The sequence below is a fragment of the Oncorhynchus clarkii genome, chromosome 30 (genome assembly GCF_045791955.1).
Source record: "Oncorhynchus clarkii lewisi isolate Uvic-CL-2024 chromosome 30, UVic_Ocla_1.0, whole genome shotgun sequence".
In the NCBI taxonomy this organism is placed as follows: Eukaryota; Metazoa; Chordata; class Actinopteri; order Salmoniformes; family Salmonidae; genus Oncorhynchus; species Oncorhynchus clarkii.
In genome coordinates, this window is record NC_092176.1 from 11,374,661 (window position 1) to 11,398,011 (window position 23,351).

General features: G+C 43.8%; 1 protein-coding gene across 4 annotated transcripts in view; it reads left to right on the top strand.

Annotated features, from left to right (window-relative positions):
* Positions 1–1,317: 1,317 nt before the first annotated feature.
* LOC139389870 (neurogenic locus notch homolog protein 1-like) overlaps positions 1,318–23,351 on the top strand; it is a 48,136-nt gene continuing 26,102 nt past the window's right edge. For 2 of the 4 annotated variants that reach the window (XM_071136867.1, XM_071136868.1), the window contains exons 1-4: positions 1,318–1,562; positions 5,844–5,925; positions 19,945–20,207; positions 20,442–20,780. In XM_071136867.1, the coding sequence (XP_070992968.1) occupies positions 1,505–1,562; positions 5,844–5,925; positions 19,945–20,207; positions 20,442–20,780 (742 nt within the window). In that variant the 5' untranslated portion in view covers positions 1,318–1,504. The remainder of the gene's footprint in view (positions 1,563–5,843; positions 5,926–19,944; positions 20,208–20,441; positions 20,781–23,351) is intronic. The other 2 variants (XM_071136864.1, XM_071136866.1) reach the window with 1 other exon arrangement.

Genomic DNA, 23,351 nt, shown 5'->3' on the forward strand with positions numbered 1-23,351 from the left:
TCTCCTCTTCCAACCCTTCTCTCCATTCTCAGGCCCCAGGGCCGCAAAGTTGGCTTCAGTCTTCCTCATGCCACACTCCAGGTTGATGTTCTACCTGGAGGTCCTGTTGCGTATGCAGCTCCTTTAAACGTCATACAGAAATATGGATTCCCCACTGAACAAATTAAGCCCTGCAGGCATAAAAAAACACCAGTTGCAAATATTTCCCCTTCTTTTTGGTTATGATTAGTTCCAAATGAATTATTGCAACATTTTGAAATGAATGAATGTTGTTTGGGAATGGAAGTTGACATTTGTACTGACGATCTGATTGTGATCTGACCCATTTAGGATACACATACAAGCCTATGAAACCAAAGTCACCAGAAAAAGACTAAAACATTCTCATTAAGGGCCTTCTTGATTTTTACCCATGATATTTAGGCATTGCAAAGCCCATATCCGTAACAAAGGATTTAAAAAAAATATATATAATATTTTGCGTCAACGTGCCATTGGATGGAATACATTGAAATCTGACCTGCTCTGTGTTTGCTGATTAAGCACAACCAAAATGTATTTATCTGTTTCAGGCCTACTGTCAGCGTTTACTTACCAGATATGGAGGATTAGATCTGTTATCACGGCTCACATGCTAGATAACATATTTTAATCATGCATACCTCTGTGAAAAACAAACACATTTCCCACAACTTTGAGAGCAAAACAGAATGATTTTGTCTGTATGTTGAGTATGTGAAAATGATAGTAACCAGAGAACACCTTCACTTGGGCTGCTGAAAGATAAGATCGCTTCTACATTTGTGTTTTAGTGATGTGAAAGCCACACTGTAAAATGAGCAATCAATCAAAGTGTGGGCCACCAACAAAAATATAAACAATGTAGGAATATGTCCTTAATTTGGTTATAAATTGGTTATGACATAAGACATACATAACACAAACTACACATTCTTCCAAATTAAGGGTTAACTGTTTAACCTGGTTTAATTGAGGATTCATTCTGTTATATTTATGTTTTTATTAATAGAAATTAGCCTAGATTTACTGGAAATTCTACACACTGTCGCTTTAAAGTATCTGTTTTGTCAGTGATTGCTAAATCTACCAACAGGAAACGCCTGGGATATATATATATATATTTTTTTTTTTTAAAAGGTGCTACTTTTATAGCTTTACAGGGTGTGCGTATTTTCCCACTGCTCCTCAGAACATTTATAGATTAAATAAAATAATGAATAGCTGTCGTGGGCGAAGTAGACCTAGTGGCGCGGAACCATAACGCCCCTATATGTGGTTACGGGAATTGAGTCATTTACCACTCCGAAGCTGGAGTGAAAACATCGCGTGTACGAAGTTTAGAGACACGCCGCAAACGTTTACTTTTTTGGATCTATGAAATTATGAATTGGACGTTTTTTTAAACTCTCGAAGAGGAAAATTAACAGGATCTATGATAACTCCAATTGGAATTATACATCAATTTTAAATCAGAAAAGAAGGAATGCATCATTTCTTTGTGAAACTAACTTTCCTGTTGTCGCTTATTGCTCTAACACGAGGTAAGTGCAATATCAATAGTCAACCGTGTTTTGTTCGATAGTGAAATTGTACATTTATTACGTAGATGTTTTCCATGAGTTCACTCATAAAATCGTATTAGTGCACAGTAAATACTGATGTGCAGGGAAGAACAAATGGGAAGAAGTGACATTGATTGTAGAACGATGTCAGAATGTTGCACTTGTTGCATTCGAACTTCAAAGGCATCTTATTTTTGAGGGCATTACTTAAAATTGCGTTTTAAAATGTGACAGTTAAGAATATATTCCAGCATCAGTTTTCTTTCTTTGCAATATGCTCATGAGACCCGATTATTTATATATATATATATATATATATATATATCAGCATTTACTGTGCACTAATTTATATATATATATACACACATATGTCGGAAGTCGGAAGTTTACATACACCTTAGCCAAAAACATTTAAACTCAGTTTTTCACAATTCCTGACATTTAATCCTAGTAAAAATTCCCTGTTTTAGGTCAGTTAGGATCACCACTTCATTTTAAGAATGTGAAATGTCAGAATAATAGTAGAGAAAATGATTACATACACTCAATTCGTATTTGGTAGCATTGACTTTAAATTGTTTAACTTGGGTCAAACGTTTTGGGTAGCCTTCTGCCCACACATTTTCTATAGGATTGAGATCAGGGCTTTGTGATGGCCACTCCAATACCTTGACTTTGTTGTCCTTAAGCCATTTTGCCACAACTTTGGAAGTATGCTTGGGGTCATTGTCCATTTGGAAGACCCCTTTGTGACCAAGCTTTAACATCTTGAGATATTGCTTCAATATATCCACACAATTGTCCTGCCTCATGAAGCCATCTATTTTGTGAAGTGCACCAGTCCCTTCTGCAGCAAAGCACCCCCACAACATGATGCTCCCACTCCCGTGCTTCACAGTTGGGATGGTGTTCTTTGACTTGCAAACTTCCCGCCTTTTTCCTCCAAACATAACGATGATCATTATGGCCAAACAGAGGACATTTCTCCAAAAAGTAAGATCTTTGTCCCCATGTGCAGTTGCAAACCGTAGTCTGGCTTTTTTATGGCGGTTTTGGAGCAGTGGCTTCTTCCTTGCTGAGCGGCCTTTCAGGTTATGTCGATATAGAACTTGTTTTACTGTGGATATAGATACTTTTCTACCTGTTTCCTCCAGCATCTTCACAAGGTCCTTTGCTGTTGTTCTGAGATTGATCTGCACATTTTGCACCAAATTAATTAATCTCTGCACCAAATACATTAATCTCTGTTTAAAAGCACAGTCAATTTAGTGTATGTAAACTTCTGACCAACTGGAATTGTGATACAGTGAATTATAAGTGAAATAATCTGTCTGTAAACAATTGTTGGAAAAATGACTTGTGTCATGCACAAAGTAGATGTCCCAACGGACTTGCAAAATCTATAGTTTGTCAAGGGTTTTTCTTCATATTTATTATTTTCTACATTGTAGAATAATAGTGAAGACATCAACACTAAACTATGAAAAAAATACATATGGAATCAAGCAGTAACCAAAAAAGTGTTAAACAAATCAAAATATATTTTATATTTGAGATTCTTCAAAGTAGCCACCCTTTGCCTTGATGACAGCTTTGCACACTCTTGGCCTTCTCTCAACCAGCTTCATGAGGTAGTCACCTGGAATGCGTTTCAATTGACAATTGTGCCTTGTTATAAGTTCATTTGTGGAATTTCTTTCCTTCGTAATGCGTTTGACCCAATCAGTTGTGTTGTGACAAGGTAGGGGTGGTCATATTATGGCAAGAACAGCTCAAATAAGCAAAGAGAATTGACAGTCCGTCATTACTTTAAGACATGAAGGTCAGTCAATCCTGAACATTTCGAGAACTTTGAAGTTTCTTCAAATGCATTCGCAAAAACGATCAAGTGCTATGATGAAACTGGCTCTCATGAGGACCGCCACAGGAAAGGAAGACCCAGAGTTACCTTTGCTGCAGGGAATACGTTCATTAGAGTTAACTGCACCTCAGATTGCAGCCCAAATAAATAACAGACACATCTCAACATCAGCTGTTCAGGGACTGCATGAATCAGACCTTCATGGTTTAATTGGTTTAAAAAAAACACTACTAAAGGACACCAATAATAAGAAGAGACTTGCTTGGGCTAAGAAACACGAGCAATGGAAATCTGTCCTTTGGTCTGATGAGTCCAAATGTAAGATTTTTGGTTCCAACCGCCGTGTCTTTGTGAACGCAGAGTAGGTGAACGGATGATCTCCGCATGTGTGGTTCCCACCGTGAAGCATGGAGGAGGAGGTGTGAGGGTGCTTTTGCTGGTGCCACTGTCAGTGATTTATTTATAATTCAAGGCACACTTAACCAGCATGGCTACCACAGCATTTTGCATTGATTCGCCAACCCATCTGGTTTGTGCTTAGTGGGACTATAATTTGTTTTTCAACAGGACAATGACCCAACACACCTCCAGGTTGTGTAAGAGCTATTTGACCAAGAAGGAGAGTGATGGAGTGCTGCATCAGATGACCTGGCCTCCACAATCACCCGACTTCAACCCAATTGTGATGATTAGGGATGAGTTTGACCGCAGAGTGAAGGAAAAGCAGCCAAGAAGTGCTCAGCATATGTGGGAACTCATTCAAGACAGTTGGAAAAGCATTCCTCATGAAGCTGGTTGAGAGAATACCAAGAGCGTGCAAAGCTGTCATCAAGGCAATGGGCAGCAACTTTGAAGAATCTAAAATATATTTTGATTTGTTTAACACTTTTCTTTGGATACATCATGATTCCCTATGTGTTATTTCATGGTTTTGATGTCTAAATAAAGAAAAACCCATGAATAAGTAGGTGTGTCCAAACTTTTGACTGGCACTGTATATACATGTAAATATTTTTTACATAAAATAAGTGTTTGGGGTGAAGAACAAAAACATGTTACCAAGGTTATTATTATTTTTAAATGTTGTTTATCAGTTATTTGAAGTGCAAAATTGTCCTCTTTAGTGGTCATTAGGACGTAAATGTGATAACATTTACATTACAGTCAATGGGTACAGTAGGCGAAAAACATAGTTGCAGTATCCAGGTGTCCACTACAGAGGACATGTCCTGCTCTTATTTGACTATTATTTAACGTGACACAGTCCTGCCTGCTCACTGAATTATTCCTGAGATGTTCACTTACTAGAAACAATTTAAATATCAAACTCACAAAAATTATAATTTATAATTACACACACTTTTTACATTTCCATAAAATGTGAAGCAGACATTATTTTTAGAACCAGGAAGATAAAGTTGGCAAGGATGTCCTCTCAAGGGGACAACAGGACTCAATAAAGTGGCTTGTATGGCCTCAGGTACGGAACAAGATCTGATATCCACTGGAGGACAAAAATTATGGATCTCAGGACGATATGTGACTTTGTGGGTGACCCCACCAAATTGACATAGAAATGTGAGTTATAGATCTGTCATTCTCATTGAAATCAAGTCTAAGAAGCAGTAGATCTATGCTTACAGTTCTTAAGTTCAGTTTTTGCGTTTTACTTTCGGTTTTGTACACCAGCTTCAAACAGCTGAAAAAAAAAATAATTGGTTATTGAAAATATATTTCACAGCGCTTTAGATGGTACAATGATTTTCTACACTATACATTCTTGTCTTGTCACATAAACTGAAATTAGGCAAACAATTAGAATTTTTGCTACCAGGAAATGGTGGAGCGATTTCTGCATATTGCACCTTCACATTTATTTTGTATTTACAGATAGCCAGGCAGGACATTGTATTGTCATCATAGGATCCAGGATAACACTAACTGTTGTGCTCTCGGCTCACAGATGCGGCTTGCGCCATTCGCTCTGCGTTTGCAAGAAAGTTCACTGTTCAGCCTAGGAATATGAATATTCAAGCCTTAACCATTGAGGCAGGTTTGAGTGGAGTTACACAGAATCATTTTGCAGCGCTATGTTACTCCCCAAATATTGTACATTCTTTGGGACAGCTGCAAAAGGAAGAATGTGCCTACCAGTGTGTCAAGTCCCATTCACCACAAACTGCACTTCAAGGTGGCAGTAGTCACACCTAGTCCTTACAATCGTCATCATGAAGGATAATTCTGTTGTTTTAATACTCAAGCATTTGGATGTTATTTTGTTCACGTCTTGTTGCTTTTCCAAAACCATCCATTGATGACTGTATATCAAAATCTTCTCTTCAATTGTGAAAAGAATTAAGAGGTTGTGTGTGTGTTGTATTGACTCGTTCTGTTTGCAGGCCTAAGATGCTCTATGTCCACCGAGTCGTGTTTGAACCTGGGGAGGTGTGAGGCCACGGCTGACGGAAATGGAGAGTGCAAGTAAGTTTCAAATCCCTTTACACGAGGTAAATATGCACAGCAAACTCCTGCATAAAATACATATTATACATTCCAGAGAGCATTTAGTAAATGACATATCCAACAACATGAAGTTGTTTAATTTGATCATGTTGAGTTGAGGCCTACCTTGGGCCTCTGAAGGCATTTTCAGTTGCCTAAGAGAGTAGCACATGCCTATCCTTGGAAGACAATTACAACCTAGGCCTGGGCCAGCGAATGAATGAGATGTGTGGGTTTTGAAGAGGACTGCACCGGGGGGGTCACTGTGTTTGTGTGTCTCGCAGCCTGCTCAGCCCAGCCCACTGCTAGTGAATGCAGGCTCCCTCTCCCCTCTCTCCAGCAGAAGTCTCTGTTGGAGACACTCACTCTTAGTCCTAAATCTTGTTTCTCTTTTCTTTCACGGAGCGACAGCTGGGCTTTGCCAGAAGCTCGGCGGCCATTGTTCTCCAGTCAGATTAATTCTGTGTGACTAATCTGGGTGATGCTTCCCAGTGAGTTCTGGCTGCAGCCCCTGTCCTTCCCCCCGCTCCCCCTGCTCAAGGGTTTTGTCCCCATGTTGATTGTTGAATGGGCTTTCTCTCTCTTGAGAGATTTTCATCTGAAGGACAGATGGAAGTAGAGGGTAATTAGACTGGATGGTTTCATAATTGTGAACAGATACATAAAGAGACTGTAAATTAGTAAACAAGTTGTAATGCATATCTGAGGTTGTTGTTGTTCTCCATTTTTAAAGTGAAATGAGCAGGTCAATACAAAGCGTTCAGTAGCTCTTCTACATCAACGACATGTAGAACTTCTATTGTCCCCTGACCCCTCTTACCCCTGTTGCACAAAGGCTACCTGAACATTGGCTCTGCTTCCAGCCTGTTATTTGAGTGCCAGTGTTGCCTTACTGAGCTGTAGTGGAGTGGGATGAAACTGGACTAGCGCAGAGGTTCAATCAGGGCAAGTCGGCTCTTGGCTCCTGCAGGCCCAGGCAGCCATTTTGGCTCTGGGCCACATCTTAATTGTGTCTGGCAGTGTTTCGCCCCCCTTGTTGGGCCACAAAGCCATCATTGTGCCTGCCACTGTCCTCAGACTCTCCTAATTAAACATGGAGATTGTGATTAGTGGCCTGCTAGACTGGAGCACCACATTTTTTGGAGAGAGCTGATATTTTTTTTTTTCTACTACGCCTTCCTTTTGTGTGTCTTTTACTATGCCTTCATTTTTTGTATTATCCCACGGTAACGAGAGTTAACAATCCCACAATGTGTCTGGAATGTACAGGCAGAGGTCAGAGGTTGTGTTGTGTCTTCTCTAGTGTTCAATGCTGGAAATGTTTGTTTATGGGTATACAGTATGTTTGGACAAACTTTAAACAGTGCTTGTGATGTGAAAAATGATGACTAAAATGGGAACATTCAGCAGAGCAAGCTAAGTGCACCCTATCAGATTAATCCAATTCTAATACCGTGGCTTAATGTCAACAACGCTGCTAGTTTCTTTCCACAATCTTCCACTGAATGTCCAAGCGTTTCTCACCAGGTAGGCTAAACTGGCTTGCTTTGTCTTTTCAAAATCAAAGAATTGTGTGGCAGGTCCTACTGAATTGTTGACAACATAAGTTAATGCCTGGAGGACTAACCACATCCAGGTGGGTTAATTGGCATGATCCCTTCAGTCTTTTCAAGTTATAAGTTAGGCCTAATGAAGACCCATGAACCCATAAGATACAGTAGACCCAAGGCCTCATATTGGAGGTTTGATGAGAGAGATACAGACTCAGTGAGCATTGCTACTGAGAGTGGCCGCCGTAGGCAGACCTAACTCTCAAGAGAAGACAGGCTATGTGCACACCGCCACAAAATGAGGTGGAAACTAGAGGTCGACCGATTATGATTTTTCAACGCCGATACCGATTAATCGGCTGATTTTTATTTATTTATTTGTAATAATGACAATTACAACAATACTGAATGAACACTTATTTTAACTTAATATAATACATCAATAAAATCAATTTAGCCTCAAATAAATAATGAAACATGTTCAATTTGGTTTAAATAATGCAAAAACAAAGTGTCGGAGAAGTGCAATATGTGCCATGTAAGAAAGCTAACGTTTAAGTTCCTTGCTCAGAACATGAGAACATATGAAAGCTGGTGGTTCCTTTTAACATGAGTCTTCAATATTCCCAGGTAAGAAGTTTTAGGTTGTAGTTAAGAATAGGAATTATAAGACTATTTCTCTGTATACGATTTGGATTTCATATACCTTTGACTATTGGATGTTCTTATAGGCACTTTAGTATTGCCAGTGTAACAGTATAGCTTCCGTCCCTCTCCTCGCTCCTACCTGGGCTCGAACCAGAAACACATCAACAATAGCCACCCTCGAAGCAGCGTTACCCATGCAGAGCAAGGGGAACAACTACTCCAAGTCTCAGAGCGAGTGACCTTTGAAACGCTATTAGCGCGCACCCCGCTAAATAGCTAGCCATTTCACATAGGTTACACCAGCCTAAACTTGAGAGTTGATAGGCTTGAAGTCATAAACAGCACAATGCTTGAAGCATTGCAAAGAGCTGCTGGCATAACGCACGAAAGTGCTGTTTGAATGAATGCTTACGAGCCTGTTGGTGCCTACCACCGCTCAGTCAGACTGCTCTATCAAATCATATACTTAATTAGAACATAATAACACACAGAAATACGAGCCTTAGGTCATTAATATGGTCGAATACGGAAAATAAAATGTTTATTCTTTCAGTGAAATACGGAACCGTTCTGTATTTTATCAAACGGATGGCATCCATAAGTCTAGATATTCCTGTTACATTGCACAACCTTCAATGTTATGCCATAATTACGTACAATTCTGGCAAATTAGTTCGCAACGAGCCAGGCGGCCCAAACTGTTGCATATACCCTGACTCTGCTTGCAATGAACGCAAGAGAAGTAACACAATTTCACCTGGTTAATATTGCCTGCTGACCTGGATTTCTTTTAGCTAAATATGCAGGTTTAAAAAGATATACTTGTGTATTGATTTTAAGAAAGGCATTGATGTTTATGGTTAGGTACACGTTGGAGCAACGATAGTCCTTTTTCGCGAATGCGCACCGCATCGATTATATGCAACGGAGGACACGCTAGATAAACTAGTAATATCATCAACCATGTGTAGTTATAACTAGTGATTATGATTGATTGATTGATTTTGTTTTTTATAAGATAAGTTTAATGCTAGCTAGCAACTTTCCTTGGCTTCTTACTGCATTCGCATAATAGGCAGGCTCCTCGTGGAGTGCACATGTAAGGCAGGTGGTTAGAGTGTTGGACTAGTTAACCGTAAGGTTGCAAGATTGACTCCCCAAGCTGACAAGATAAAAATCTGTCGTTCTGCCCCTGAACAAGGCAGTTAAGTTACTGTTCCTAGGCCGCCATTGAAAATAAGAATGTGTTCTTAACTGGCTTGCCTAGTTAAATAAAGGTGTAAAAAATATTTTTTGGGGGGGCGGGGGGGCCAAATCGGTGTCCAAAAATACAGATTTCCGATTGTTATGAAAACCAAGTGTATGACCATATTAGAGACACATATTTCCTTTAGATTACACAGACCCACAAAATATTCTAGAACACATCCAATTTTGATAAACTCCCATATCTATTGGGTGAAATAACACAGTGTGCCATCACAGCAGCAAGATTTGTGACCTGTTGCAACAAGAAAAGGGCAACGAGTGAAGAACAAACAACACTGTAAATACAGCCCATATTTATGTTTATTTTCCCTTTTGTACTTGAAGTATTTGCACATTGTTACAGCACTGTATATAGCCATATTAAGACATTTGAAATGTCTCTATTCCTTTGGAACTTTTGTGAGTGTAATGTTTACAGTTTAGTTTTGTATTGTTTATTTCACTTTTGTTTAATATCTATTTAACTTGCTTTGGCATAGAAAAATATGTTTCCCTTGCCAATAGCCAATAAATCCCTTTAGATTGAGAGAGAGAGAGAGAGAGAGAGAGAGAGAGAGAGAGAGAGAGAGTGGAAAAGAGCAGGTTGGTGAGGTCTGGTGGCGTCAGTCTGTGCAGCAGCGTGTCTGAATAATATAGGCTACGTTATATGTTTTGATGGTCTCCATGAAATTCCTTCCCTGAGCATACAGGAAGTGTATTTCCTCGGCCATGTTCCCATTCCTGACAGGATCACGGCCTTCCTTCACCTCAATTAAAACAATGCCGCTCTGAAGTCAAGACAAGTGGTATTCCCAGGTAAAGTGCCATCCAATGCTTCAGTTTTATTTCCACTGAACAAAACTATAAACACAACATGTGAAGTGTTGGTCCCATGTTTCATGAGCTGAAATAAAAACAAGCTTAACAAGCCTATTTCTCTGGAACTTTTGTGCACATATACAACTCGTGAGCATTTCTCATTTGCCAAGATCATCCATCTACCTGACAGTTGTGGCATATCAAGAAGCTGATTGACCAACGTGATCAATACACAGGTGTGGGACGACATTCCACATGGGCACAATCAACAGCCTGATCAACTCTATGTGAAGGACATGTGTCGTGCTGCATGTGGCAAATGGTCGTCACACCAGATACTGACTGGTTTTCTGATCCACGGACCTACCTTTTTTTAAAGGTATCTGTGACCAACAGATGCATATCTGTATTCCCAGTCATGTGAAATCCATAGATTAGGGCCTAATTCATTTATTTCCATTGACAGATTTCCTTATATGAACTGTAACTCAGTAAAATCGTTGAAATGGTTGCATGTTGTGGTTATATTTTTGTTCAGTGTAGTACTGTAGGTTGCCTACTTTACATTCCAAGCCATGAATACTGAGGTCCTCCCTCATATCTGGACTGGTGAATGAGAGCTACTGGGATCAGGGCAGGCCAGGGTAGTTTATCTGAAGGAGGCCTCTCATCTAGTAAGCTGACATGACAGTAACAGAAAGCAGTGCAGTGTAGGGCCAATAAGAACCCAAGAGAGAGAGATATGATCCACACTCTAGGATGGCTAGAATCAAGGGGCTTAGCTTCAGATCCGCAGCCAGGGAGATGAGAGATGCACTGTCTCAGTCGGCAGGAAAACAGAAGAGACTCCTCAAAATATCTGTCTTTTTTTGGACCGGCAATTGATACAGTGAGTCACGTGACCTCTTGTGCTTCAGAGGAGGGCTTAGTCCCCCACTGGAGAAGGGAGATTTGGAAGTGATGTGGTATGGATGAGACTGAGCCAGGGTATTTTGAGCAATATTGCTGTATGTCTGTCACTCATCAACCTGTCCTGTACTCAGGTTGTGTCCAAAATGGGGCCCTATTCCCTATGCAGTGCATACATTTTGCCTGATGAGAAGTCTTTGATGTGATGATGCATGCTGAGTTGAGGCCTCAGTATTTGGGGAGTCACACCTTAGCATAGATGGCCCCTGTGCTGCCTGTCTGCGAGCCTGCTTGCCTGGAGAAATAAGTCTTCTGCAGTAACAGCCAGTCTCCCCTCCTTCAGAAATACATAAATAGCCCAGTTAGCACCTGAGACGAAGGTTTCCATGACAGGTTCTAATCTGCAGGCACTGTATTCAAAGAGCTGGAACTGATATAACCTTGGATAATCATTCTCTCAAGTGCTTGTCCAGGCTTTAACGAATTCCCCTTTGGATAGCTAGTTAGATGGCCTAGCTACGTGTGTGTTAAAACTCTCTGACTGAAGTGAAATAAGAAGCAGGCCCATTCATTCCCTGGCATGTGTGGTGTGGTAGTGACCGGTAGTCGGTAGTCCGGCTGGCCATTTGATTAATTGTTCAGCAGTCTTATGGCTTGGGGGTAGAAGCTGTTAAGGAGCCTTTTGGTCCTAGACTTGGCGCTACGATACCGCTTGCCGTGCAGTAACAGAGAGAACAGTCTGGAGTCTTTGACAGTTTTTTGGGCCTTCCTTCGACACCGCTTATTATAGAGGTCCTGGATGGCAGGAAGCTTGGCCCCAGTGATGTACTGGGCCACACACACTACCCTCTGTAGCGCCTTACGGTCAGATGCCGAGCAGTTGCCATACCAGGCGGTGATGCAACCGGTCAGAATGCTCTCAATGGGGGCAGCTGTAGAACTTTTTGGGGATCAGGGGATCCATGCAAAATCTTTTCAGTCTCCTGAGGGGGAAAAGGTGTTGTCGTGCCCTCTTCACAACTGTCTTGGTGTGTTTGGACCATGATAGTTTGTTGGTGATGTGGACACCAAAAGAACTTGAAACTCATGAATGAAAGCCAGCCCTTGTCCTGGCCAGTGATGCTTCAATGCAACCTCTGTTTGCTACGAGGCAGATGAATCCCTGCATTTTAGTCCACCACTCCACCCCCCCACTCCCATCCTTTCATTCAGACGCAGGAAACAGCCTCGAAGGACTGGGGGAAGAAAAGGTGCTGTATTGTATGTGATCATATCATCACACAGGGCCCTGGGCTTTCATGGGCCGCCGGGCCCGGGTCGGCTTCCCTTTGGCAAAAACCTCAGTGGAGCAAAGGAGGGGCTGAACTGAGCCGCTGACTGTTCTGTTCTGACTGATTGAAGCGACTTGACGTTGGGGAACTTCAACGCTGTGGATTAGAGATATTTGAGTCTGAGGGGTGACACGTAACAAAGAAAAATCACATACATTTTGATCACCGGCTAATATGACTGACAGCGAGGCCATCTGTGTGTGTGCGCGTGTGCAGCGAGGCAGGAGAGAAAACAACAATAGAGAAGCATTTCCTCATTTGATGAATTTGTGCCCGACCACCTGTCTGTCTGTGGATCATAACTGAACAGCTAAAAGGGACTTGCATCACCCACAAGGCAGCACACTCCATAATACCCATGATTACTTGTGGTTTTCGCATTCAACTCCAAACAGAAGACTGCCTCACAGCGGCAGGTGTTCTATGAACTTTCACACACACAAATTCACACAGGATACTCCTCACAAAGACAACACAAAACACAAGTTAATGGCTTTCTTCTGGATGGAGTGATAAGGAGGTCCTTTAAAAAACGTTTTTAAATTGGTCTGAAATGAGGTCTAAAATAAAGCCAATATCATCTGTTTGAATCACCTCAACTTCATAAAATGTTCTCATAGGTAGACCTCAACCAAACACAACACTGAGCTCTGTACAGTAACTACTCCGTCAGGGTCTGCTTCCGTGTCACACACCTTCAGCCACATTTAATCACTTAAGAGGTTCCCAGTCTCGTAAAGCAGCAGGCTAGGCAGTAGCAACACCACCACCAGTCATTAGGAGAAGGCAGCATGAGTCAGAAATCCCCCAGGCAGCCTCCTTCCCTGTCCCTGTTCCTGTCTCGCCATATCTCCCCTGCACCTCCTATCTCCCTTCTGCCTCTGCCTGCATCCCCTGCCTCTCCTCCTGCCCCTTGTTCTGTGTTGTGTCCCTGGGGGATCGGTTCCTTTCCCATGGGCTCTGTCAGTAATAGGGCCAAATAAACAGGCCTCTAATGAACACTACCAGATGTGGGCTGGGAAGCTACAATTAGAGAGAGAGAGGGGGGCTGAGGCACAGGACCACAGCAAGCCCCGGGGGAGTGCTTTCAGACAGATCAGACTAAAGGATAATTCGCAGAGACACAGACACCAAACAGCCAGGAAATGAGAGTGGAGAAACACAAGGCAGGGGAAAAAAGTGTTCCTAGAAGAGTTTGACTCCAGGCTGGAGGCAGTTTAGAGAGAGGTGGTCGGAGGCATGAAAAAAGAGAGATGGACTGTGAAAAAACAAAAACTGAATTAGCTCCAGGCCCAAAATGGTCAAGTTTGTCACTTTCTCGATTCTGTGTTGAGGTTAAATTCTCAAAATGTTCATGGTGTCGTGGTGAACATTTACTTGGAACAGTCAAGTGTTCTTCTTGTCTTATAGCGCAGACAGACCAACCTAAACATCCCCCGTCTGCAGTTAATCATCTGCTGAGTTTTGCGATTCAACATTCCCCGAATCGTCAGGAAATGAACAGAAAATGACGGCTGATGTTCAGTGGTCAGATGCGTTAGGACGGCCACTGTGCTAATTGCAGTTAGTCAGCACTGTGTGTTTGACCCTTTTAGAGAAACTACACTACAATGCTGTAGGTAAATGGTGAACATAGGTAGGCTGCATGGCTGTCGTAGGCTGGTATTGAAGAGTGGAGCCTGTACGTCTCTGTGCGTGTGTGTGTGTGTGTCTATATATGCGTGTGTGTGTTCATGTGTACGCCTGCGTGCCGGTGTGTCTTCAAAGCACAGTGCCTTTCTGTGCATGGTGACCTCCGAGAGTGACAGATGGCAGATTGGCCCAACAGTGGAGAAACCCCCCAGAGTGGTGTCTGCTCCCGAGGTCAGGTGTCATGACAACATCTGCTCTCTGCCTGGGCTGATCCTCAGCCGCCCGCTGCACACTGCAGCACAGACGCACACAAACACACACATGAGCACACACACAGACCCTTTGCCACGGGCTACTGGTGGCCAGGAAGAAAAGCAATCTCAGCAGGACAGTGGAGGCTACTGGGGCAGGCAGGGAGGGACGACAGTCACAGGATAACAACAACAGTATCAGCCTGATTACAGAGGTTCCCCTGTTATACAACATCACTCCGGGCCTGCTGCACACCTGATATTTGAACAGCTTCTGATTCTTCTCCTCTTTTCAGCTGTTCTTTATTTAACCTTTCTAGCAGATAGTTTACCTGCTGCCAAGATTAGCGTACTCTGGATGACGTGGCCAGGAGTCTGTTGTAGCAGCTGCCTTTCACTGTTTGTTTTGAACGGTTCAAATTACAAGAGTAGTTGTGTGTCTTTTTTGTTTTTCCCTTTTATAGTCTGTGTGAGCCATTTAAGACGGTTAGCCGTGTGTGTCCTGTAAAACGGATTTTGTGCTGACGGCCTATTCGTCGACCTCTCGCCAAGTTAAAGAGCAAACGGTTAGCATTCTTGGCTAGCGCGTGCTGAGGTTGACTCTGTTCAAACGCCAGGGCCAGAGTGTGTTTGAGCAGCGGGGCCACGTGGACCGAGGCAGAGGAGTGGGTGCTTTATGTATTTGTCTTTGAGGCCCCAGTGTGAGACATTGGGCTGTTTGTGATGAACAGGCAGGTCTGGGCCTGGTTTAAAAAGCTGGTGTGAGTTTTTGCATAGCCCTGTAAAGTGAGGCTGCCAAGAGCCTCCATTGAGGACTGTGGTTCAGGGATAGGGACAGGAGACTGGGGGGGAAGGGGGGGGGGGGGTTTAAGAGTAAACACCAACATTCCTTCCAAACCAGCAACCTCCTCTGTTCACTGGCTTCCCACTAACTCTCCAGCCCACCCCCCTCCTAAAAAACCAGTTCAATTTCCTTGCTTTCAGACAGCTTTTGTTTGTCTCTCTCTGCATCGTTTAAGTATGCTTGGGTTGACCAGTGAAAAGTAACACCCAGGCCCAGACTTTGAGGTTTTTGGAGCCAAGGCCCAGTCGAGAGAGAGTCATAAATCCTAATATGGTAGCTTACAAAAGCAGACAACCCTATGGACGCCATGAAAAGAGAGAGTGGGGGAAAACAATTAGCGGGAACTAGAGCGAAAGAAGGTATATTGAGGAGGGGGAGTAAAAGGACGGTCAGCCGTACGAAGGCTCCATAAGGAGGAAGTGAAAAGAAGACCGAATGAAGGACCAAAAAGAGAGAGAGAGAGGCCAGGGATGAGCCCGATGGAGAGAGAGAGAGGCCAGGGATGACCCCGATGGAGAGAGAGAGAGAGAGAGGCCAGGGATGACCCCGATGGATGGAGAGAGAGAGAGAGAGAGAGAGGCCAGGGATGAGCCCGATAGAGAGAGAGAGAGAGAGAGAGGCCAGGGAGGAGCCCGATGGAGAGAGAGGCCAGGGAGGAGCCCGATGGAGAGAGAGGGCAGGGAGGAGCCCAATGGAGAGAGAGAGAGAGGCCAGGGATGAGCCCGATGGAGAGAGAGGCCAGGGATGAGCCCGATGGAGAGAGAGAGAGGCCAGGGATGAGCCCGATGGAGAGAGAGAGAGAGGCCAGGGATGAGCCCGATGGAGAGAGAGAGAGGCCAGGGATGAGCCTGATGGAGAGAGAGAGAGAGGCCAGTGATGAGCCCGATGGAGAGAGAGAGAGGCCAGGGATGAGCCCGATGGAGAGAGAGAGAGAGGCCAGGGATGAGCCCGATAGAGAGAGAGAGAGAGGCCAGGGAGGAGCCCGATGGAGAGAGAGGCCAGGGAGGAGCCCGATGGAGAGAGAGGGCAGGGAGGAGCCCGATGGAGAGAGAGAGAGCGGCCAGGGATGAGCCCGATGGAGAGAGAGAGAGGCCAGGGATGAGCCCGATGGAGAGAGAGAGAGGCCAGGGATGAGCCTGATGGAGAGAGAGAGAGGCCAGGGATGAGCCCGATGGAGGGAGAGAGAGGCCAGGGATGAGCCCGATGGAGAGAGAGAGAGAGGCCAGGGATGAGCCCGATGGAGAGAGAGAGAGAGAGGCCAGGGATGAGCCTGATGGAGAGAGAGAGAGAGAGGCCAGGGATGAGCCCGATGGAGAGAGAGAGAGAGAGAGAGAGGCCAGGGATGAGCCTGATGGAGAGAGAGAGAGAGGCCAGGGATGAGCCTGATGGAGAGAGAGAGAGAGAGAGAGGCCAGGGATGAGCCCGATGGAGAGAGAGAGAGAGAGAGAGAGGCCAGGGATGAGCCTGATGGAGAGAGACAGAGAGAGAGAGGCCAGGGATGAGCCCGATGGAGAAAGAGGAAAAACTTGTTTGTGGACAGAGAAGGAACAGAGAGGAGAAGGTTTACCAGCTGAATGAACACTCTCAGCTTGGAGGCTCCCGGCCTGGCCTGCCTGTGGTTAGATCTGAATGGGTAGGAGAAACAATGGAGCCACTCATTCTATCCCCTCCACTGCTGAAGGGTGGGGGGGGGGGGGGGGGGCGCTGGCCAGGCAGCAGCTGCCGTCCCCTCATTTACATGCGCACCTGCTCCGTCGCTGCAGCCTTTTGGGAACGATGGCTCAGAGTGTGACGCATGCCCCGCCTCACGACCCCAGCACCAGGCTCCCGCTATGTCTGCTCTGTGTCCCTCTCTGGGAGACCTGGGTTGGCTTATAGACCCCCACTATTTCAGAACTGCATTGCTATGAATGCTAGCTGGCAGAATGCTTCTACATCTCTGTCATAATTAAAAAAGATAGCGAATTATCTGAACAATTGAAGGGCTTGTAGTGAAACTCTGGAGAACAAGGATGAACTGAACATGTGTTCTTCTCACCACAGGAAAATACATTTGATCATGTTTAGATTTAGAATAGTCCTCAAATAGCATATGGCAATGTTGGGATTTTGGTAAATGGCCTTTTCTCCTCCTTCGCACTCTATATCTCTCTAGAAAAAAACATCCTGACAAGCATGCTCCCTGTAACCCAAGATGGATGATTCTCTAGTATTTCCCAGTGATTGGAAACTAGAGGTAGCCTAGCCTAGCATTAAAGCAGCGTGACATGCCATCAGGCCCTTCATGTTTGTGTAGCTAGTGCCCAGCCTAGCATGTGATGTTTTCTTTCCCTGGCCACCCTAATCCCGTGAGAGAGAGACCCTGTCTAAACACACGTCTGTCCCCACAGGGGGCCTCTGCTTGGCCCCGGGCCCCCAGCCCTGCTCACACAACCAACGGCCCCCTGGGAATGTTTGGGGAGGTGATTTAGTTAGCCCCCTTAGGGCCAATAGTAATAGACTTATAGGCAACTATGTGATAGTATTTTGGAGTGACAGAACTTTTAACAGTATTGAAAGGTTGCTGAGACATTGTTACATTATGGAATCCCCCAGAATGAGACAAAGTAGCTATAATCAACAACTATTAACGATGTAAATGAATACAATACTAGTTGCAACTGGAGAACGAAAAAAACATCAGCCTCCAATGGAAAGGAATCAGCTTTTTGGGGGCTCTGTATTGTCTTTCATGTGAATTTCCTTCATTTTTCGGCTTCAGACCAATCCCGACTTCTCACTTAAAACCTTGTTTTTTGTGTTAAATGTTTCTTTATGTTTTGCCTTGGGGGAATTGACAATGAATTAGCGGACGTTTCACTAGGAGGATAACTGATACCAAAAGTGTCTGTGTGGCTCTAGAGTTTGCTATCTCTCTATATCCCTTGTCTCTGGCTGTCAGAGAGCGAGAGAGAGAAAGACTCTATACAGTAGAAGAATACAGGGCATTGAGGTGGAGGAACACTGCTTTGAACTCTCCATAATGTTAGCTCTGAGTTCAAAGACGGGCATAGACACGGCCTTGTCCTTTGAATGAATGAGCGCTGGAAAAAAAAGGAGTGGAGTGGAGCGGAGCATATTTCTTGCTAAGAGCTGTTGATGTGGGCCATGGGGCTACCTTTGTCAAAAATGAGACCGGATTATGTACAAGAATTCAGTCAGCTCATCAGAGTTCAGCTCAATGTTGTTATGTAGTGTTGATGAATGGAGTCAGTCTATCCACAATGACCAACAACCCTCACCATCCAAACATGTGGAAAACAGTCCAGAAACCCCCTGGATGACAAATGGGAGCATTTGGTAGCAGTGAGGTCCTAGACAGAGTGGTGGGTTATCTCTTTCCACGGACCCTGACCACCTCTCTGTGTGTGTGTGTGTGTGTGTGTGTGTGTGTGTGTGTGTGTGTGTGTGTGTGTGTGTGTGTGTGTGTGTGTGTGTGTGTGTGTGTGTGTGTGTGTGTGTGTGTGTGTGTGTGTGTGGCTCTTTGTTGGGAGTTGACCTTGTGTTGCCTCGGGGGACTGTGTGTGTGTGTGTGTGTGTGTGTGTGTGGCTCTTTGTTGGGAGTTGACCTTGTGTTGCCTCGGGGGACTCTCCAAGCCCTGTCATTGTAATAGTAAATGTGCGAATCCATCCCCGCCGACCCCCGCTCTCTTCCTCTCTCCTTCTCTCGTTCCCTCTCAATTCAATTCAATTTCGATTCGAAGGGCTTCATTGGCGTAGGAAACCTATGTTTACATTCCCAAAGCAAGTTAAATAGATAAGAAACAAAAGTCAAATAAACAATCAGAAAGGAACAGTAAACATTACACTCACAAAAGTTTGAAAATAATAGACATTTCAAATGGTATATTATGGTTATGTACAGTGTTGTAACCAGTGTGCAAATAGTACAAAAGGGAAATAAATAAACATAAATATTGGTTGTGTTTACAATGGTGTTTGTTCTTCCCTGGTTGCCCGTTTTTCTTGTGGCAACAGGTCACAAATCTTGCTGCTGTGATGGCACACTGTGGAATTTCACTTCTCTCATTATCTCTGGGAACCGTTTGCTGGGGGCCACTTTATGACTCTAAGAGGACCTGTGAGAAACATCACAGGGGTGGATGATGCCCCCTGTCCCACCCCCTTGCCCCCCATATCCTGCAGTCAGGGTTTTATGGCCTTAAACACGTTGTCTGAAAGGACAACAGTGACAAGGAAAATGTGGTGTTTAGCTGCATAGTTTCTCATGGCTGCGTTGCCGTGTAGTTAAAACAGTGGGCAGGACAGAGAGAACTGAGCCCTCAGAGCGTCTTTCACTGAGAGCAGGGGCTAGTTAGTTACTTAGTTAGTGTCAGGCTGATCCTGTTTCCCAGGCTGCTGAAGGTCTATATTGATGAGCACACAATGGGAACATCTCGCTGGCTTCCTCTCCTTGTTTGCACTGACCTCTGAAAACACCAGAGGTGGAAGTAAGAAAGTGGATGACAACTAGTAGGTGTTTGCTTTCACTCTTGCTGTGTTCCCATATCGTCCGTCTATTAAAGCAAGACAAGGACAGGTTTCATTGTACTGGCCACACACACGCGCTTGACTCGTTAACTTCAAAAACAAACACATTTAGTGCAGTGTCTTTTGTTGCCAGTCCACACCTGTTGAATACAACTTTTCCTCAACCCTTAGTGCTTATTATTATCTTTCTGACTCAACCCTCCTCTCTCTCGCTCTCTCTCTCTCTCTCTTTCCAGATGTCGGGATGGATACGTGGGGAACAGGTGTCAGCATCAGGACCCCTGCACCTACTCTTCATGTAAAAATGGCGGCTCGTGTCGCATGGTGCCCCGTGGGAATTCAGTGGAATTCACGTGTTTCTGCCGGCCAGGCTTCACGGACCGCCTATGTCTGACGCCCATCGACAACGCCTGTCTCAGTTTACCCTGCCGGAACGGTGGCACTTGCGACCTGGTCAACCTCAAAGAGTACAAGTGTAGATGTCCTCCTGGCTGGTCTGGTAAACACGGTCATATTTACTACTCACACTATAGTCAGAATACTGGAGGGAAAAGCTGCACAGTCTAGTAGTAATAAATAACATTACTAACCGGTCTTATGTTCTTTCAAATATTCAAACTGACCATGGTTACAACTAATTGTAGCACATGAAAAGAAACAAGGTGCTGCTACGTATGTAAATAAAGATCAAAATCCTGATTTCCTTTACAAGATGTGTGTCTGTCTCTTTCAGGTAAGCAGTGCCAGCAGGCAGACCCCTGTGCCTCTAACCCCTGTGCCAACGGCGGGCAGTGCACCCCCTTCGAGTCCCACTACATCTGCTCCTGCACTCCCTTCTTCTATGGCCAGACCTGCAAGCAGGACGTCAATGAGTGTGCCCAAAACCCCTCACCCTGCAAGAATGGAGGCGTGTGTGTGAACGAGGTGGGCACCTACCGCTGCCAGTGTCCCCAGGAGTATACGGGCAAGCACTGCGATACCCGCTACCTACCGTGCAACCCCTCCCCCTGCCACAACGGGGCCACCTGCGTCCAGAAGGGAGACACCACCTACGAATGCTCCTGTGTGCCAGGTACTGCTCTGTTAATGTTGTCCCATCTGATCCCCTATGGGCCCAAGCCTACATTTACTTCAGAAAGTATTTATACCCCTTTTCAAAATTTTATTTTACAGCCTGAATTTAAAATGGATTAAATTGAGATTTTTGGTCACTGTCAAAGTGGATTTACGTTGAATTAAAAATGAAAAGCTGACGTTTTTTTGAGTCAATAAGTATTCAATCCCTTTGTTATGGCAAGCCTAAATACGTTCAAGTCACATAATAAGTTGCATGGACTCACTCTGTGTGCAATAATAGTATTTAACATGATTTTTGAATGGCTACCCCACACATTGAACCACAAAGACCAGGGAGATTTTCCGATGCCTCACAAAGAAGGGCACCTATTGGTAGATGGGTACAAATAAAAAAACAGACATTGAATACCACTTTGAGCATGGTGAAGTTATTAATTACATTTTGGATGGTGTATCAATATACCCAGTCACTACAAAGATGCAGTTGTCCCTCCTAACACAGTTGCCGGAGAGGAAGGAAACCGCCTAGGGATTTCACCAATGGAGACTTTAAAACAGTTACAGAGTTGAATGGCTGTGATAGGAGAAAACTAAGGATGGATTGACAACATTGTAGTTACTCCACAGTACTAACCTAAACGACAGAGTTAAAAGAAGGAAGCCTGTACAGAATCAAAAATATTCCAAAACAAGCACCCTGTTTGCAACAAGGCACTAAAGTAATGCTGCAAAACATGTGGCAAAACAATTTACTTTTTGTCCTAAATACAAAGTCTTATGTTTCGGACAAATCCAATACAACACATTACTGAGTAGCACTCTCCATATTTCCAAGCATAGTGGTGGCTGCATCATGTTATGTGTTTGCTTGTCATCGTTAAGGACTGGGGAGTTTTTCAGAATAAAAAAGAATCTGAATGGAGCACAGGCAAAATCCTAGAGGAAAACCTGGTTCAGTCTGCTTTCCACCAGATCCTGGGAGATGAATTCACCTTTCAGCAGGACAATAACCTAAAACACAAGACCAAATCTACACTGGAGTTGCTTACCAAGAAGACAGTGAATGTTCCTGAGTGGCCGAGTTATAGTTTTGACTTAAATTTACTTCAAAATTCAAAAGGCACTCGCACATCTGAGCTATCTTTGTTGCAGGTGCATGGTAACAGTTAAATAAGATGAGAAAAAAGAAGATACCACACGCTGCTCTTGCTTGTATCACTGTTCTTTAATTAGCTTTACGTATCGACCTCAAGGCCTTCGTCAGAGCTTGAGGAAGGCCTTGAGGCCGATACGTAAAGATAATTAAAGAACAGTGATACTAGCAAGAGCAGTGTGTGGGGTTTCTTCTTTTTCTCTCGACTTAAATCTACTTGAAAATCTATGGCAAGACCTGAAACTAGTTGTCTAGCGATGATCAACAACCAATTTGACAGAGCTTGAGGATGTTGAAAAGAATAATGGGCAGATGTTGCACAATCCAGATGTGGAAAGACTTACCCAGAAAGACTCACAGCTGTAATCGCTGCCTAAGGTGCTTCTACAAAGTATTGACTCAGGGGTGTGAATACTTGTGCAAATGAGATATTTCTGTATTTAATTTTCAACATGTTTTCACATAGTCATGATGGGGTATTGTGTGTAGATGGGTGAGAAAACAGATATATTTAATACATTTTGAATTCAGGTTGTAACACAACACAATTTGGAATAAGTCCAGGATACTTTCTGAAGGCACTGTACATTAAGTTTTAGTCATTAAGCGGAAGATTTTGTCCAGAATTATTAACAATTCGGCCATTAACAATCAGGCCATGTGTGATATTTTATATTTTAAGTTAGGATTTGACCCAGTATGAACTTTCAAGTTGTAGAATCCATTTCCACTTAGGGGCTGCTTAAGTGTTTTGTCCACCAGTCTATCCTCTTAAGTCAAACATCTAAAACAGCTGTGAAATGAACTAGCGGTACTGTTGTCTAGTGGCTGGTCAGGATGACTTGTGGAGGAAGCTGTGTGTTGTGGCTCCACAGTGCTGTGTGTGTGTGTGTGTGTGTGTGTGTGTGTGTGTGTGTGTGTGTGTGTGTGTGTGTGTGTGTGTGTGTGTGTGTGTGAGTGTGTGTGTGAGTGTGAGTGTGAGTGTGAGTGTGTGTGTGTGTGAGTGTGAGTGTGAGTGTGAGTGTGAGTGTGAGTGTGAGTGTGAGTGTGAGTGTGAGTGTGAGTGTGAGTGTGAGTGTGTGTGTGTGTGTGTGTGTGTGTGAGAGCGCTGTAGGGCGATATGGCCTAAAAATCATATCTTTATTTTCTTTTTAAACTTACCATAGATTCACCATATATGTTTTCTCTAAATAAGCTTTGTCAAGTGTTATTTTATCAAAATAGTTTAACCGTCTTTTTTGCTATAATCACCGATCTGGCTTTCAAGTTTGTCTATGAAAATGCCCTTTTTGTTACCAATTTAACCAGAACCAGAAGCTTAATGCACATTCACTAATAATGACCAACTTCTTATAATGGGTATTATAGAAGATGAACACAGGTCTCATAAACTCTCTCTCAAGTACAAGCCCA